The sequence below is a fragment of the Papaver somniferum genome, chromosome 11, assembly GCF_003573695.1.
Source record: "Papaver somniferum cultivar HN1 chromosome 11, ASM357369v1, whole genome shotgun sequence".
Taxonomy (NCBI): Eukaryota; Viridiplantae; Streptophyta; class Magnoliopsida; order Ranunculales; family Papaveraceae; genus Papaver; species Papaver somniferum.
In genome coordinates this window covers 53,001,911-53,019,810 of record NC_039368.1, presented here as the reverse complement: position 1 = coordinate 53,019,810, position 17,900 = coordinate 53,001,911, and the positions used below count along the sequence as shown (strand labels likewise).

Here is a 17,900-nt window from a genome sequence, read left to right as displayed (position 1 = left end):
TAAAAACCCAGGGACCTAGTCCAGATTGAATACACACTATATTAAGCCCTACAGAAACTAGCCTACTCCAAGCTAACTTCGGGTTGGACTGTAGTTAAACCCCAATCAGTTTCCCACTGATCCAAGGTACAATTATACTCCCTACGCCTCTGATCCCAGCAGGATACTGCGCACTTGATTCCCTTAGCTGATCTCACCCACAACTAAGAGTTGCTACGATCCAAAGTCGGAGACTTGATAATAAACAAATCTGTCTCATACAGACAAGTCTATCAAAGGATCAATCTGTCTCCCACAGATAAACACTAAAGGTTTTTGTTCCGTCTTTTGATAATAATCAAGGTGAACAGGAACCAATTGATAATCCGGTCTTATATTTCCGAAGAACAGCCTAGAGTTATCAATCACCTCACAACAATCTTAATCGTATGGTAGCGAAACAAGATGTTGCGGAATCACAAACAATGAGACGAAGATGTTTGTGATTACTTTTTATATCTTGCTTATCAGAGATATTAATCTCAAGCCAATCAATTCGATTGTACTCGTACGATAGAAGATGCAAGATCAGATCACACAACTACGATAAAAGTAGTATCGGTCTGGCTTCACAATCCCAATGAATTCTTTAAGTCGTTAACCTGGTTTTAGAAGAAGAAAACCAAAGGTTAAAGGAGAATCGACTCTATCACGCAAACTAGTAACACACGTAAGGTGTGGGGATTAGTTTTTCACAGATGCTAGATGTCACCTTTATATAGTCTTTCAGATCAGGGTTCAATATTCACCTTCAATGAAAACCTGATTAGGTTCAAGCTAATATCTTTCAAACGTTAAATCGAAAACTTAGCTTGTTACACACAATTGAAATGCACGTTTCTAGGTTTGTTAACCGTACCCAAACGTATGCACTTGTTGGTTCAACAATAGTTAACCAAATGGTTAGCCATATGAGCATTTCATATCAACCATGTTCTTCTTCACCATAACTAGTTAAAATGACTTCAAATGAACTAGTTAGAGAGTTGTTCAATTGTAAGGAAATCTCATGTACTACACAAGACATAATTGAAACAAAGATGATGTGATTCACTTGAATAAGTTCATGAACTTTATAGCCACGGTTTGCATACCGCATTCCTTAGTCTTTATAAGTATTAGTTCACGATCAACATCTATAGATTAAACCTACTCAAGTTCGCGGACTGGGTTCGCGGACTTAATTTCACGGAAGGAGTTCACAAACTCCAGCAGAATTTCTCGGACGAAAACTTCGCCGGTTCGCGGACTTGGATGCGCCACATTCCGTTTCTCTTGATCAACAAAGTTCGCAAACTTTGTTTCAAGGAATAGGACTTGTAAATAAATGTGTTTCCACAACAATGCTTATGTCCACCATTGGTTATATAATCTAAACTCTCATTCCAATCATTGAAACATTCTTAGAGGACGTTATATAGTTGTTACACCATTTCTCGTCAAAGCAATTTTCAAAGTGATTGAACATAACATGACTTTCGCCACTAGGTAAATATAAACTCGGTTGAAGCGAAAGCTTACCAACACATATTTCGATATATAAATAGGCGAGGTATACTCGGCTCGAAATACAAAAATGTGTATAATCAAAGTCTATATATACCAAACGACTTTTGTCTCAAAGAGTAGGAGATAGAGTAGATAGACTTTTGAGTGATAGATAAGTTCAAGTCTCCACATACCTTTTTGTTGATGAAGTTCCACGGTTCCTTGAGTAGTTCTTCGTCTTGTATGATGAATCTCCATGGAGTTCTTGAACTCAACTACACTTTCTATCATAGTCCGAGACTTAGCTATAGTAGACCAGAAATCAAGACTTATAGTTTTGATCACTAACATTGACAAAGATGCTTGAGATAGCAACACATGCGAGTTCGACCGAGCAATGCTCTAATAATATCCCCCTTTGTCAATTTTAGTGGCAAAACTATCAATACATATGGAATACAAAAAAAATAAAGAAATCTGTATGGAAAATTGATAATAATCAAGGTGAACATGAACCAATTGATAATCCGGTCTTATATTCCCGAACAACAGCCTAGAGTAATCAATCACCTCACAACAATTTTAATCGTATGGTAGCGAAACAAGATGTTGAGGAATCAAAAACAATGAGACGAAGATGTTTGTGACTACTTTTTATATCTTTCCTATCGGAGATATCAATCTCAAGCCAATCAATTCGATTGTACTCGTACGATAGAAGATGCAAGATCAGATCACATAACTACGATAAAAGTAGTATCGGTCTGGCTTCATAATCCCAATGAAGTCTTTAAGTCGTTAACCTGGTTTTAGAAGAAGAAAACCAAAGGTTAAAGGAGAACCGACTCTAGTATGCAAACTAGTATCACACGTGAGGTGTGGGGATTATTTTTGCACAGATAATAGAGTTTCCCTTATATAGTCTTTCAAATCAGGGTTTGCAATTAAGTTACCTTGGTAACAAAGAAATCAATATTCACCGTTAGATGAAAACCTGATTTAGATTCAAGCTTATATTTCTCAATCGTTAGGTCGAAAACTTAGCTTGTTGTACACACTTGACAATGCACGCTTCTAGGTTTATTACCGTACCCAAACGTATGCACTTGTTGGTTCAACAATAGTTAACCAAATGGTTAGCCATATGAGTATTCCATATCAACCATGTTCTTCTTCACCATAACTAGTTCAAATGATTTCAAATGAACTAGTTAGAGAGTTGTTCAATTGCAAGGAAATCTCATGTACTACATAAGACACAATTGAAGCAAAGATGATTTGATTCACTTGAATCGGTTCATGAAATTTTATGGCCACGGTTTGAAAACTGCATTCCTTAGTCTTTTTAAGTTAAAGTTCATAAATCATCTTCAGATACATATCCTTCTCAAGTTCGCAGACTTAAGTTACCGGGCAGAGTTTACAAACACCACCAGAAATTCTCGGGTATGAGAACTTCGCCGGTTCACGAACTGGGTTCGTGGAATGAGTTCGCGGACTTAGTTTCACGCAAATAGTTTGTCAACTCCAACAGAAATTCTCGGGTTTGAGAACTTCGGCAGTTCGCGGACTTGGCTCACGCCATTCTTCCGGTTCTCTTGAACAACAAAGTTCGCAAACTTTGGTTCAACGAGTATGACTTATACATAAATGTGTTTCCACAACAATGCTTATGTCCACCATTGGTTATGTAATCTAAACTCTCATTTCAATCATTGAAACATTCTTAGAGGATGTTGTACAGTTGTCACGCCATTTCTCGTCAAAGCAATTTTCAAGATGATTAAACCATATCATGACTTTCGTCATATGGTAAAGATAAACTTGGTTAAAGCGAAAAGCTTACCAACTCATATTTCGAGATATAGATAGGCGAGATATACTCGGCTCGGAATACCAAATGTGTATAATCAAAGTAATACGACTTCTTGTCTCAAAGAGTAGGAGATAGAGTAGATATACTTTTGAGTGATAGATAAGTTCAAGTATTCACATAACTTTTTGTCGAGAAGTTCCACCGGTTCCTTGAGTAGTTCTTCTACTTGTATGATGAATCGTCATGAAGTCCTTGAGCTCAACTGCACTTTCTTTCCTAGTTCGAGACTTAGCTATAATAGACTAGAAATCAAGACTTATAGTTTTGATCACTAGCATTGATAAACATGCTTGAGATAGAAACGCATGCGAGTTTGACCGAGCAATGCTCTAACAAACTCCCCCTTTGTCAATTTTAGTGAAAAAACTATCAATACATATGGAATACAAAAAATATAAAGAAACTTTAGTAGCTCCTATTCCACATTTATAATCTTCAACATTCCTAGAAATCTTCGTCACTTCCAAGTACTCCAATGATCCCAAAGGTTGTAAGTTTAGCATCACCGTTGTTGAAGATCCGTAGCTAGAACAATGAGAAAACATAATTCTCGATCATTGTTATACAATTTCATAGTATTATTACACAGCGTCAAAGTTCAATTGTATCATAACTTCAACAATAGTACTATGGTGATATGTATCACCCCCCCTGGTAAATACTCCATCTCACATGGAAACCACTCCCCCTTACACAATGATCCGAAAACCATATGTATTTGTAGTGTGAACTGCATATTAATTCTCCCCCTTTTTGTCAATAAAATTGGCAAAGGTACAAGCACGGGATCATTATGAAATTTCCTAGAGAGACATTTCATGACAAAAAGAAAAAATAAATACCAACTAATTTAGATGCAATCATAAAGCCGAAGCTAAATGCATTCATCAAGGAGTTTAAAGATAACCCCTCTAAAATTGCACAGCCGCACACCCCTCAAGATATGACCATTAAGCACAATTTCAAAAGAACTCTCCCCCATTGATGTCATTCCCGAAAGAACAACAAGAGTGACCTTAATTTCAAAAGAAAAGAAGGATTTTATTGGACACTAAAACCATAAGAACGATTTTTATATCCAAAAACTCAATCAAATTAATCACAAGTAAACCCATGATTAATTTAATCGGAATACACAACCAAATTAAATAAAAAAAGTGATCAATTTAATTTATTATGCTCGACATAAGTAAGCTTACGGAGCTACGACTAAGTTAACCATTCGAGAAAGATTAGCTTAATCGTCCATATACTCAACACAAGAAAAAATTATGGAGTAATGCAGTATACACAAAAAATATGGATCATGGATGATCAATACTGCGGAATATACAAGGATTCATTCTATCTTCAATCACTATTTGCATAACGACAATCAATTGACATAATCCTTGTTCACAAAAGGATATTAACCTATCTTCCATCAAAGATTGACAATATAGGCTTAAATTTTGTATTTGTCAAAAGTTCATTCATTCTTTAATCAATACATGAATACCGATCACAAACGACTTTACTTTTGACAAGGTATGGGACAATCAAATTCACGGACGTAAACACACATATCCTATAACAAATTGCAATATATAAAATCAAAAAGATTAAATACTGCAAATATCATCTTCCAAACAATTTTAGAATTTAAACCAAATAAACCTAAAAACATGAAGATGAAAACGTTGGACATAGCTATGTGTAATCACAATAATGGCTATTCCAAAATCTAGTAATCCTTCTCAAAAGAAGAATAAATTCTCGTAACAAGTTTCCTAGGCATTAGGACAAACTCGTAATGCATATATAAGATGATTTGTCCTTTGAGGGTAGAATCAATCTTTTTCACCCGGTTTTACACCAAGAATAGCTACCAAAGGCGTATAAATATATTTTCTTAACAAAGAAGAACATACAAAGTCATTAACGACCATGCACTACAGTTCACATAAGATGATTGTGAAAATTCAAGAATCTCATAGCAGTGCATACTACTGCCTGTTCTTGAACTTCCTTCTTTATGATTCACCAACAACATTCTTATAAAAGCTACAATGAGCTTAGAAGAGTAGTACTCCAAGAATACAAGTGCCAAGTCCAAGAGAAGTGAAACAAGTGCAACAAAACTGAGCAAAACACTCAAAAACAAGAGACAGGACAAATACCAATCTTTACTTATCCAAATACAATAATTCTCATATCCATTTTGAATATAATTCAAATAGGAATAGAATGCAAAAATAATGAGGTCATTCCGAGTTCGGACGAAGAAGTTACGGCCAAAACAAGTTTACCGAATATCGACATCAAGTATGCATACGGGTTTGCAAACGAATTTTCAAGTCCGCGAACTTAAACCCCTGGATTTTGATTTTAAAAGATGTTATACATACCTGGTAGGTGTACCATGAATTCCAAACATCCCGAACTACTATTTTCAAACCTAAACGTTTAAGAACCTTAAACACATATCAAGTTAGGTAGAAAAGAACGATAAGAAAGGTACGCGAATCAATATAAGTTCTCTAAACAAATAAAAACACAAATCTTGCTCGAGTTTATAGACATACCTTTTTAGATAAATCCAATTGAATTCTACAGCCTTACCGAACATAATCTGTGCACACCAATTTTCGTGTTTCTCTCACCGTATACATAACAGGGCATTCCTTGGTGAGGATGCACTTACAACACAATCAATTTGTGTTGAGGTGAACAATGTCTTGTTCACCACAATTGACCTTTGGATTATCATGAAAGGGATCACTTTTAGAGCCTTTCACATCCAATTCCATTTTTCCAAAAAACTTGTTAAGTTCCAACATCATGGATACTGCCTTATCCATAGTCATGGAATTTTCTGGATAATCACTCCTTTTCACACTCAAAGCATCAATAGCTTTCTTTGGTACCCACTTATGAGTGCGTTTAGGAACAACTGTAACCTTCTTCCCATTACTCTCTTCAAGATTTCTCGGAAGAGAATTGGATTGACTATTCTTTTGCAAGTTAGTCTTTCTCCAATTGGGGGCATCAGATCTTGTCTTCGTCTTTACGAAGTTATCCGTTTGATAACCATTACGATTGTGGAAAGGCTTCGTATAACGTTTATAGGTAAATCTAGGTTTATCACAGCAAAGATTCCTTTGCCTAAAGGTTGGAAAGTTACAACCTGTAATGTTAAGGGGATTAGCCTTAGCATATGATCTTGGTATCACAACTTCTTGTGATTCCCAAACAAGAACATCATAAAGTTTCTTATTCATTATACGAAAACGACATCTCCTTTCCAGGTGACCTTTATTTCCGCAATAGTGGCAAACATAAGGAATGTTCTTACCTCGATCCGTACGTGCTGACTTTAGAGGTTGATATTCTTTGCTCTTTCGAACCTTAATTGTCGGTGAAGGTATTTCACTTATTCCATCAGTGGAAACCTTTGGTTGAGAAGAATCACTAGCCTTGACAAATTTGACCTCTTTGCTAATACTTGGAGCATCTATTCCTTTACAGCCCAATCCTCGTGTATCACGATGATTTTTACTTGTTCATAGCATAGTGGTTAATTTGATTGAACTAGTATTGAACTTTTTCAAGTCATCTTCCAACATCTCAAAACTAATTTGTTGAGAGTTAAACCTTGTTTCAGATTATGCAAGTTTCTCTTCCAACAAAAAGTACTTTTGATAAAGATTATCACATTCAACTGAATTCATACGTAGGTTTTCCTCAGTATCCTTGAGGATCGATTCGTTAGAACGATTCGAAAAATAAACACATGCGTAACATCTTCTCAATTTCTTGTTTTCTCGACAAAGAGGAGTCAGAAGAGGTGAGACATGAGAAGTTGTAATCTTCTTCATCTTCCACGAATCCAAAAACTTAACATACTTTGAGACTTCCTCATCAACATCTCTATCAATATCTGAATCACCTTCATCAGAAAGTTCATCCAACTGTTCTTCTAGGAGAGTTTCCCAATCAACAGTTTTTACATCAAGAGAATGTTTAGATATTGACTAGATGTGATAGTTCTCTCAGGTGAATCCAAGCTTTTAGAATCATCTGGTAATTTCTGAACTGGTACGTTATTAGAGATTGACTCGTCCATAATCAGATCACTACAAACACAGACTTATAAGTTATTTAATGTGTTTGCCTGCTCTGATACCAATTGAAAAAGCGGGGGTCTAACAACACCACCCAATATTTCGCTTAGCAATATGTATGGACAAACTCGAATATACTTTTAAGAGAATCAAAAAGACTCAATCAATTAAAAGTATATCGACGAGTTTATATCTCTCTTCTTGATTTGATTTACTCAAGCAAGAACTGCGAGTTCAAATCAAATACAAGGAATAACTTGGATGGTACCAAAAACCAATATCCAAGGATCAAACAATATCAATCAACAACCAAAGGTCGGATTTCCAACTGATTGATTCAAACACACAACCTGTATTATTTCAATTATATAAACAAATATAACGCGGAAATAGAAATAACACAGACACCAGAAATTTTGTTAACGAGGAAACCTCAAATGCAGAAAAACCCGGGGACCTAGTCCAGATTGAAGACACACTGTATTAAACCGCTACAGATACTAGCCTGCTCCAAGCTAACTTCGGACAGGACTGTAGTTGAACCCCAATCAGTCTCCCACTGATCTCAGGTATAGTTGTACTTCCTACGCCTCTGATCCCAGCAGGATACTGCGCACTTGATTCCCTTAGCTGATCTCACCCACAACCAAGAGTTGCTACGACCCAAAATCGCAGGCTTTGACAATAAACAAATCTGTCTCACACAGACAAGTCTATCAAAGGATCAATCTGTCTCCCACAGATAAACCCTAAAAGGTTTTGTTCCGTATTTTGATAATAATCAAGGTGAACATGAACCAATTGATAATCTGATGTGTGCCAAATATTGTATATATTTGCACCTTTTTATTGGCATTTAACTCATCATTTGTGCACTAACGCTCCATTTTATCCCATATTCTGTGTTTTCGTTTTTTTCAAGAATAAATACTTTTCTCAATTAATTTTGCATTTTTAGGTACTAAATAAAGCCTGGTTAACTCACGGAGCGAAAAGAGCAAAGAAACGACAAAAACTCCCGCAGAAAGGCAGCGAAGATTGATGTTTGCAAGAGCCGGATCAATTAAAAGTGGGCTTGAAGAGGAAGAATTGTTCTTAAAGAAGATATGGGCTTGGCATACCCAAGGCCCAAAACCCTTACCCAAATCCATTTTCATTATCCATACACATTTCCATGAGAGCCGTCAGATTGGGTCCATCTCATCATCCAACGACCACCTCATCATTGTGCATCAAAATCCGAAGCTCCTGTCAAACACCATAGTACCTAACTCCATCTGAAGCCGTCAGTTTTGTTGTATCTCATAATCCAATGGTCGCTACATACCTCTCCATCGTACCCGTTCGATTCAATCTATATGGGATCATCCAACGCTCTTTACTCGATGTGCATCAAAATTCGCTACTCCCGCTCAACACCCAAACACCAAACTCATGTACATCCAAAATAGAGGTCGACCCAAACACACCCTAATCCCTAAACACATCGACCTTCTCTTTTTTCTCCACTCCGTCTTCATCCCATACCCTGTCTCTGCCGCAGACACCACCTCTTCCATCACCACCATCTCCGCCACAGCCACCCTACGACTTCCATAACCACTCTAACGAAACACCACCTTACCCTATATCTCTAGCCACTTATTTCACCAATTTCCCCTTTATCCATCTCTGAAACCCTAGGTGGGAAATTGGTAAAATAGGTGAGTCTATAGAAGTGATTGAAGACAGGAGAGGGAGAAGGAAGAACAGAGAAAGAATGGGTCGACGCTATAGGTAAGGATTATCCTATCCAATCAAGTAAAAATTGTAACCCTAGTTTATTGTTTCCATTTGGGGATTTGTAAGAACCCTAATTTTGTATTTTGGGGTATAAATAGAGATGGGGGTTAGTGTTATTGGGGTATGTCTGGGCTAGCCAGAGCACCAATAATGTTAGTTTTAGGTTTTTATTTTTTTTGTTTCAATTCTAATTTTAATTCACAGTTCATGTTCTAAGTTGTTCTGCTAGGGTTAGATGAAACCCTAATTTGCTATTTGTTGTTCATGTTCATGATAATAACCTTGTTATGCTTAATTTTTTAGGATGGAATTTAGTCTTAGGACTTGAACACTTAACTTTCACAGTGTATGTAATGCTTCCATTGTAGTTAGATTTATTCAGTGTTGTAGAACTGCAACTCATACTTAACAGTATATATGAACCTTTTGATTAGATGTACCTTGAAAAGACAGTTAATGCTTAGGAGGATTATCTGAGTTGTGATTGAATCATCCATATCAGATTGACCTTAGATATGTAGAGGATTGACATCCCTTTCATTATCAGTTGTAAGGACAAGGTTAGTGTTAGGATCAGAACAAGTAATGTAAATTAGTAGTGGACTCAAAGGCCCTAGTATACTTCCCATTGTTTAGCTCTTGTCACTGCCACTTTAGGAAATTAGTTAGGAAAACACAAAGAAATAGCATTACACTCACCTTGTCCCTGAGGACAACCCCCTTCTTACCTCACTCACTACAAATGACCTTGTATACTTGCAGGTCTAAGTTGTAGGTTCTTTTAAAACCACACCATAATCCGGTCTTATATTCCCGAAGAACAGCTTAGAGTTATCAATCACCTCACAACAATCTTAATCGCATGGTAGCGAAATAAGATGTTGCGGAATCACAAACAATGAGACGAAGATGTTTGTGATTACTTTTTATATCTTGCCTATCTGAGATATCAATCTCAAGCCAATCAATCTGATTGTAATCGTACGATAGAAGATGCAAGATCAGATCACACAACTTCGATAAAAGTATTATCGGTCTGGCTTCACAATCCCAATGAAGTCTTTAAGTCGTTAACCTAGTTTTAGAAGAAGAAAACCAAAGGTTAAAGGAGAACCGACTCTAGTATACAAATTAGTATCAAACGCGAAGTGTGGGTATTAGTTTTGCACAGATACTAAAGTTCCCCTTATATAGTCTTTCAAATCAGGATTTGCAATCAATGCTAGCTTAGTAACAAAGCATTCAATATTCACCGTTAGATGAAAACCTGATTAGATTCAAGCTAATATCTTTCAACCGTTAGATCGAAAACTTAGCTTGTTACACACAATCGAAACGCACGTTTCTAGGTTTGTTAACCGTACCCAAACGTATGCACTTGTTAGTTCAACAATAGGTAACCAAATGGTTAGCCATATGAGCATTTCATATCAACCATGTTCTTCTTCACCATAACTAGTTCAAATGACTTCAAATGAACTAGTTAGAGAGTTGTTCAATTGCAAGGAAATCTCATGTACTACACAAGACACAATTGAAGCAAAGATGATGTGATTCACTTGAATCAGTTCATGAACTTTATAGCCACGGTTTGCATACTGCATTCCTTAGTCTTTATAAGTATTAGTTCACGATCAATATCTTTAGATATAACCTACTCAAGTTCGCGGACTGGGTTCGCGGACTTAAGTTCACGGAAGGAGTTCACAAACTCCAGCAGAATTTCTCGGACGAAAGCTTCCGCCGGTTCGCGGACTTAGCTGCGCCACATTCCGTTTCTCTTGATCAACAAATTTTGCAAACTTTGGTTCAAGGAATAGGACTTGTAAATAAATGTGTTTCCACAATAATGCTTATGTCCACCATTGGTTATATAATCTAAACTCTCATTCCAATCACTGAAACATTCTTAGAGGACGTTATATAGTTGTTACACCATTTCTCGTCAAAGCAATTTTCAAAGTGATTGAGACATAACATGACTTTTGTCACTAGGTAAAGATAAACTCGGTTAAAGCAAAATCTTACCAACACATATTTCGAGATATAGATAGGCGAGGTATACTCGACTCGAAATACCAAATGTGTATAATCAAAGTCTATATATAGCAAACTACTTTTGTCTCAAAGAGTAGGAGATAAAGTAGATAGACTTTTGAGTGATAAATAAGTTCAAGTCTCCACATACCTTTTTGTTGATGATGTTCCAGCGGTTCCTTGAGTAGTTCTTCGTCTTGTATGATGAATCGCCATGGAGTTCTTGAGCTCAACTACACTTTCTATCCTAGTCCGAGACTTAGCTATAGTAGACCATAACTCAAGACTTATAGTTTTGATCACTAACATTGACAAACATGCTTGAGATAGCAACGCATGCGAGTTCGACCGAGCAATTCTCTAACAAATATTAGTCTTTGATCATCTTCTAATATGTACCGGGACGGTTTGTCAAATGGTTCGTGAATCGTTAGCCAGTTTGTGTATTCATGACGCTACGGTTCGTGAACTCTCATGTTATTCCCATACTTAGACGTCTACAGTTCGTGAACCATTGGCTATTCACAAATTCAGTTCATCACAGTTCGTGAGTGTCCCATTCAAAACTTTATTGTTCGCAAACTGGTTTGCCAACTTTCCTGTATTTCGAACTTCAAATATCCATGGTTTACTAAGTGGTTCGCCAACCTACCCTGACTCAAATTAGACTAGTTCTGATAAACTTTCTTTAGATGTTTGAACCATTCTCATTTGCCATAGATATAAATATCGTTGATTAGGCAATTTTAAAATGCTTCAGATGACACAAAAATAGTTCTTGAACAATAAATTGTTTCAAACGAAAATTACTAAGGACCAATTAACATCCATTTCTTTAAATTATGTTTCGAGATGTTTAATAAGACAAGCTTTACTCGAAATTTCTTCTTTGCAATATTAAATCTACTATAATCCATACGATATAGTCTCATAAATATAGAATGGTATTGCATGTGAGTAAATAAAATGGTTCAGTATTCACATAGCTCAAATGTTGATGAAGTTCTCCAAATGTCTTCGTCGATCTTCAGTTATCGAGGGTTATTAAATGATGTCTGATACTCAACTACTAATTTTTATACCTAGTCTGAGAGTTGACTTTAGTAGACTAGAAATCAAGATATAGTTTGTTCATCTAACATTGATAACAAGCTTGAAATAGCGAAACTTGTGAGTTTGACCGAGCAGTGCTCTAACAGTTGATCAAATAACAAAATTCGTGGTTAAAGTGAAGGATATGTAGAATATATTTGGTATTGTCACCAAAGTACAAGTACCTCAGTGGTTGATGTTTATATCAGCATATTATGGTCATGAGTTTGACTCATATTCAATTTATTTTTGTATAAAAAAAAATGGAAAAAGAAGCAACTTATTTTTCTATGAAAAAAGGAAAATACAAATTAAGTGGAATTCGTTTTTTTTTTAAAAGAATGAAAATTAATAGGGGAATTATGGGGAACATAATCCACCAGCTCAACTCATCCAACTTATTCAACCAAGTGTAATCGCCCACGATTTAAAGTAAACTGACAAATTATTTGTGACTACGATTTCTTGAATTATTAACATAAATTATATAAGATACCAATAGGATCCAACTATTCAAAAAACGGGAAAAGGGCTTTCGTTCGTACATTCTCGTAAAAATTATTCGTGAATATGGCGAATAGCTAACTAGCCAAAGTTTCCTTTGGAGACCAAAGATTCAACAAACTTCACTAAGTAATAGTAAAGGACTTCGAGAAACAATATCTTAAATATTAGAGAAATTATGATATTGTTGCAGCCAAAAGAACCAAGTCTCGAAATTTGACAATTCTAGGCATATTCTGATTAATGAACTTTCAATGAACTTTTTTTGTTTCTATTTTTTTGTTGGTTCAAGTAGTTCTTGGTTAAGTTAACTTTTTCTTTTTTATGGAGAATAGAATTGTTCTTGGTCAAGTTAATTATGACACAACACTTACATAATCTACAAGTGATTATGGCACAATACAACGCTTAAAATATGTTCCATTCTCTTATTAGTGAAACTTTTTATATATGAAAGTTTGAATCATATGGTCTGGCCCAAGAGGCATGTATTTTTGTCTAGCAGGTTGAGCTTACGGAGGAAACTAATATACTACGATGGAGATGACAAACATTCTAAAAAGGTACTATCATATTACTGGAAAAAAAAATCCGAACAATTTTAATTTGTTGTGTCTTTTTTCTTGCACCCCTATCTTATTCCTGCCTCCGCCCCCGGACCCCATATCTATTGCTTGCACTAATAAAACTAACAATTTCAAGTGGGTTTTAACTAGTGTTTATGGTCCTAATAATCCATATGATAAGTCGGCTTTTTGGGAAGAGTTGGACAATGTTTGTAGTCTTTGGAATCTCCCATGGTGCATTGGAGGAGATTTTAATACTATTCTTAAATGTGAAGAAAATAAGGATTGCACTAAAACTACTAAAAGTATGAAGGGTTTTGCTGAGTTCATACTTGAGCATGACCTCGTTGATCTTTCTTTAAAGGGTTCTAGATACACCTGGTCCGATAATCAAGTTAATCCCAACATGTGTAGACTTGATAGATTCCTCCTCTCTTCTTCTTTTAAGCTTCAATATCCCCTATCCTCTCACCTTGCTAAACCTAGACCCACTTCTGATCATATACCTATTCTCTTAGACCTTTGTGATCCTTCTTTGGGTCCTTTCCCTTTCAGATTTGAGATTATATGGTTTCTAGAGAATGGTTTTATTGAAAAATTAGAGGAACGGTGGAGTTCTTTTTGTTTTGCAGGTACTCCAAGCAGCATACTCTGGATGAAATTGAAAGCTCTAAAAGAAAAGTTGAAAGAATGGAACAAAGAAACTTTTGGGCACACTACTTCAAAGCTCAATAATATTTTAGCAGAAATTCAAGTTTTGGACACTGCAGCTGAAGACACTCCTTCACCAGAAGAAAATATTGTAGAAAAGATATAACATATGGAGGAATTTTAAAAGATATCTCTTATGGAAGAAACTGCTTGGAGAATAAAATCCAAAACCAAATGGATTCAGGATGGTGATAGGAATACAACACATTTCATGAGGACTGCATCAGCTAAGAGAAGGTATAATAGAATCATACAACTTTATATTAATGAGTCTCTTACTTTAGATAGATTTCAACTTCAAGAACATATTGTTGAGTTCTATAAGCTTCTTTTTACAGAAGAAAACTTTATAAGACCTGATCTGGTTGATATTGAGTTTTATTCCATTAGCACTGATGAAGCTGCTATTCTAGAGGCTTATTTCACTGAAGATGAAGTCATTTTAGCAATCAAAAATTTAGCACAAGATAAAGTACCTGGACCTGATGGGTATCCAATTATCTTTTTCATGAAGTGTTGGTGCTTCCTTAAAAAAGACTTAATGGATACAAATACAATTCAAGAATTTTGGTCATCAGGTACCATTGACACTAGACATAATTCTACTTTCATTTGTCTTGTTCATAAAAAGGATTACATAGAGACCATAAAGGATTGCAGGACCATTTGCTTACTCACAGGTGTTTACAAGATAATATCTAAAGTCCTTTCTTCTAGATTATCTCTAGTGATGGATAAACTTATATCTCAGGTGCAATGTGCATATGTAGAAGGTAGACAAATCACGGATGGTATTTTGATTGCTAATGAGTTGGTAGATTCAAGAATTTCTTCTGATAAGCCAGGTATCATTTGCAAGATAGACTTAGAAAAGGCGTTTGATAGAGTTAATTGGAAATATCTTGAATTGGTGTTAAAAAAGATGGGTATTAGCACAAAGTGGTGCAATTGGGTAAGATTTTGTTACTCTACTGCTTCTTTTTCAGTGCTTATCAACGGGTCTTCTTTTGGATACTTGAGAAGCTCAAGGGGAGTGAGACAAGGAGATCCTGTTTCTCCTCTTCTTTTCAACATTGCAATGGAGGGATTCTCTAGGTATCTTGACAAAGCAGCAAATATGCAATTATTCAGTGGCTTCTCAGTCAAACAAAATTGTTTAATCATAAACCATTTACATTATGCTGATGATACTATTTTCTTTCTAGATAATAGTAAGCAAGAATTGCTTAACTTGTTCTCTACAATTTCTTGCTTTGAGGTCATTGCAGGTTTAAAGTTAAATACTGCTAAAACTAGACTGATACCAATTGGTGTTTGTCCATAGTTATCTACTTGGGCTTTGGAGATTGGTTGTTCCAAGGATTCCTTACCTTTTCAGTGCCTTGGTATGCCTTTAGAGCAACTGCAGTGGTGCGAGTATAACCAAAGACCAAAGAGGGAAAAAAAGATCAAATTTTGGGTTTAGTATGGTGTGTGACGCTACGGTGGAAAGACTAAATTTGGTCAGACGTACATTATACGTTCGCCTGGTGTGGGGCGTAGACTATACCAACGCCTGATTGGGACGTGCACTAAAAAAAAAAATGAAAGAAATGGGGAGGAGGTATAATGCCCGCCCCACTAAAATGATTTTGGAAACAAAGAATGGGGCGGGGGTATAATGCCCGCCCCATACAAAATAATTAAAAAAAAAAAATGGGGCGTAGACTTTACGTACGCCCCATGTGAAGCGTAAACTATACCAACGCCTGGTGTGGGGCGTAGACTATACCAACGCCTGATGTGGGGCGTAGACTATATGTCCGCCTGGTGGTGGGGCGTGAAGTATATCAACGCTCGACTATATCTGGGTTTAGTCTTGGTCCCAGACCAAATATACTCTGGGTTTTAGTCGTTGATCAAAATTTGATCGATAGTACGTTCCACTACGTCTGTTCAAAAGACCAAATATTTGGGTTTACTCTCCCACTGTGGACGCTCTTAAGGACCACAAAACCCTAGATTATCATGTTTGTTTCGGAGACCATAGAGAAAGAGAAGGATGGTAGATTAAAGTCAAAAGCTATTGGGATCCTATTTTGGCTAAATTTGATGATAGATTGTGTATGTGGAATCAAAGTTCTTATTCAAAAGGAGGCAAGTTAACAATTTTAAAGTGCATTCTTACTTCTCTACCTCTCTACTATTTATCTTTATTTAGAACTCCTGTTTCAGTTATCCATCAACTAGAAAAGAAAATGAGAGATTTTCTTTGGGAGCATAAGCCTGGTTCTAGATGCTCTCACCTCATAAACTATGAGTTGGTTTGTGCTTCTAAATCTAAAGGTGGTCTTGGGGTTTTGAATCTTAAGGTTATGAATACTGCTCTTTTATCAAAGTGGTGTTGGAGATTTGGTGTGGAAAAGAATCTCCTGTGGTATCAAATTATTGCTGAGAAATTTGGTACAGATACTTCTTTTTGGATCCCTGATAAAGTGAAATCTCCTTATAGTATCTCTTGTTGGAGAACCATTGCAGAAGAAAGAGTTTTAATAGATAAGAATTCCAGTATATCTATCCATAATGGTCTAAGAACATCCTTCTGGTATGATAACTGGGTTGGTGATAATCCTTTGATGATTAATTTTCCTGAGTTATTCAAGTTATCTAAAGAAAAACTCTCTTCTGTAGCTGCTCATATTTCTGACACTCACTGTTGGATTTTTGATTTTAAAAGAGCTCTAAGAGACAGTGAAATTCAACAGTTCGCCAATCTTCTTCTACAAATTGGATCCATTCCACCAATTTTAGATGCCCTGGTAGACACAAGAAGATGGAATCTTGGTGACAATGGAGTTTTTTCTGTTAAAACTCTTTATTCTCATCTAATTGCAGATGACGGGATAGATGATTTCCCCCATAACTTCATATGGAACTCATGGATACCTCCTAAAGTGGCGTTCTTATTGTGGTGCTCCTATCATGGTAAACTGAATACCATAGATATGTTGCTGAAAAAAGGAATCACTCTTGATGATTCCTGTATTTTATGTGGTAATGCTAACGAAACTGCTGATCATCTTTTGTTGCACTGTAGAGTGGCTTATAGGGTTTGGTCCATGCTCGCCCCTTCAAATTGGGCTTGGTGTTTTCCTAATACAGTTTCCTCTTTAGTTAAATGTTGGTCAGGAGCTCTTTCTTTCTAGTGGTAATTGGAACATCATACCGGCTGCAGTTATATGGGTTTTATGGACCGAAAGAAACAACAGAACTTTCAAGGAAAACTATGTTTATAAGACTGATGTAGATTTAGGAATTGATGCTAAGTCTTTAGTGCTAGCTTGGTCTGCAGCAGCTGGACATAGAGCTCACTTGAATTCCTCAAGTTCAGTTTTCAATTGGGACAATATTTTGATGTAATTTTATCCTTTGATGTTTTTTCTTTTCAGCTACCTCTGGTGGCTTTGTTCTTCTTTTACATTGTACATTCTTTTTCCTCTATAAAAGTTCTCTTTCGATCTAAAAAAAAAAAAGGACGCTAGATCAGATGCTACTGTGAACTTGGAGGGAGATTATTAGGCATCAAAGGAAATGGAAATGGAAATGGAAATGGAATTCTTCCACACTTAGATTGGTTTTTAAATCCTTGCATTTCTATATATTCGGAAATTTTGTTACTCAATTAAAAAATGCACTGCTTACCCTTATAATTCTAATCGAATG

At 36.1% G+C, this 17,900-nt stretch overlaps 1 protein-coding gene across 1 annotated transcript; it reads left to right on the top strand.

Moving 5' to 3' along the window:
• Window positions 1–14,334: 14,334 nt before the first annotated feature.
• On the top strand, window positions 14,335–17,597 carry LOC113324421. Its single transcript, XM_026572738.1, has 4 exons — window positions 14,335–15,043; window positions 15,185–15,293; window positions 16,399–17,287; window positions 17,367–17,597. Exons 1-4 carry the CDS (start codon window positions 14,335–14,337, stop codon window positions 17,595–17,597), a joined length of 1,938 nt encoding a protein of 645 aa, XP_026428523.1.
• The last annotated feature ends 303 nt before the right edge of the window (window positions 17,598–17,900 follow it).

Coding starts and splice junctions, on each gene's coding strand:
- LOC113324421 (XM_026572738.1), top strand. CDS start 14,335: ATGGAAGAAACTGCTTGGAGAATAAAATCCAAAACCAAATGGATTCAG. Junction 15,294..16,398: donor GCAATGGAGGGATTCTCTAG/GTATCTTGACAA, acceptor ATCTTTATTTAG/AACTCCTGTTTCAGTTATCC. Junction 17,288..17,366: donor ACTGTAGAGTGGCTTATAGG/GTTTGGTCCATG, acceptor AATGTTGGTCAG/GAGCTCTTTCTTTCTAGTGG.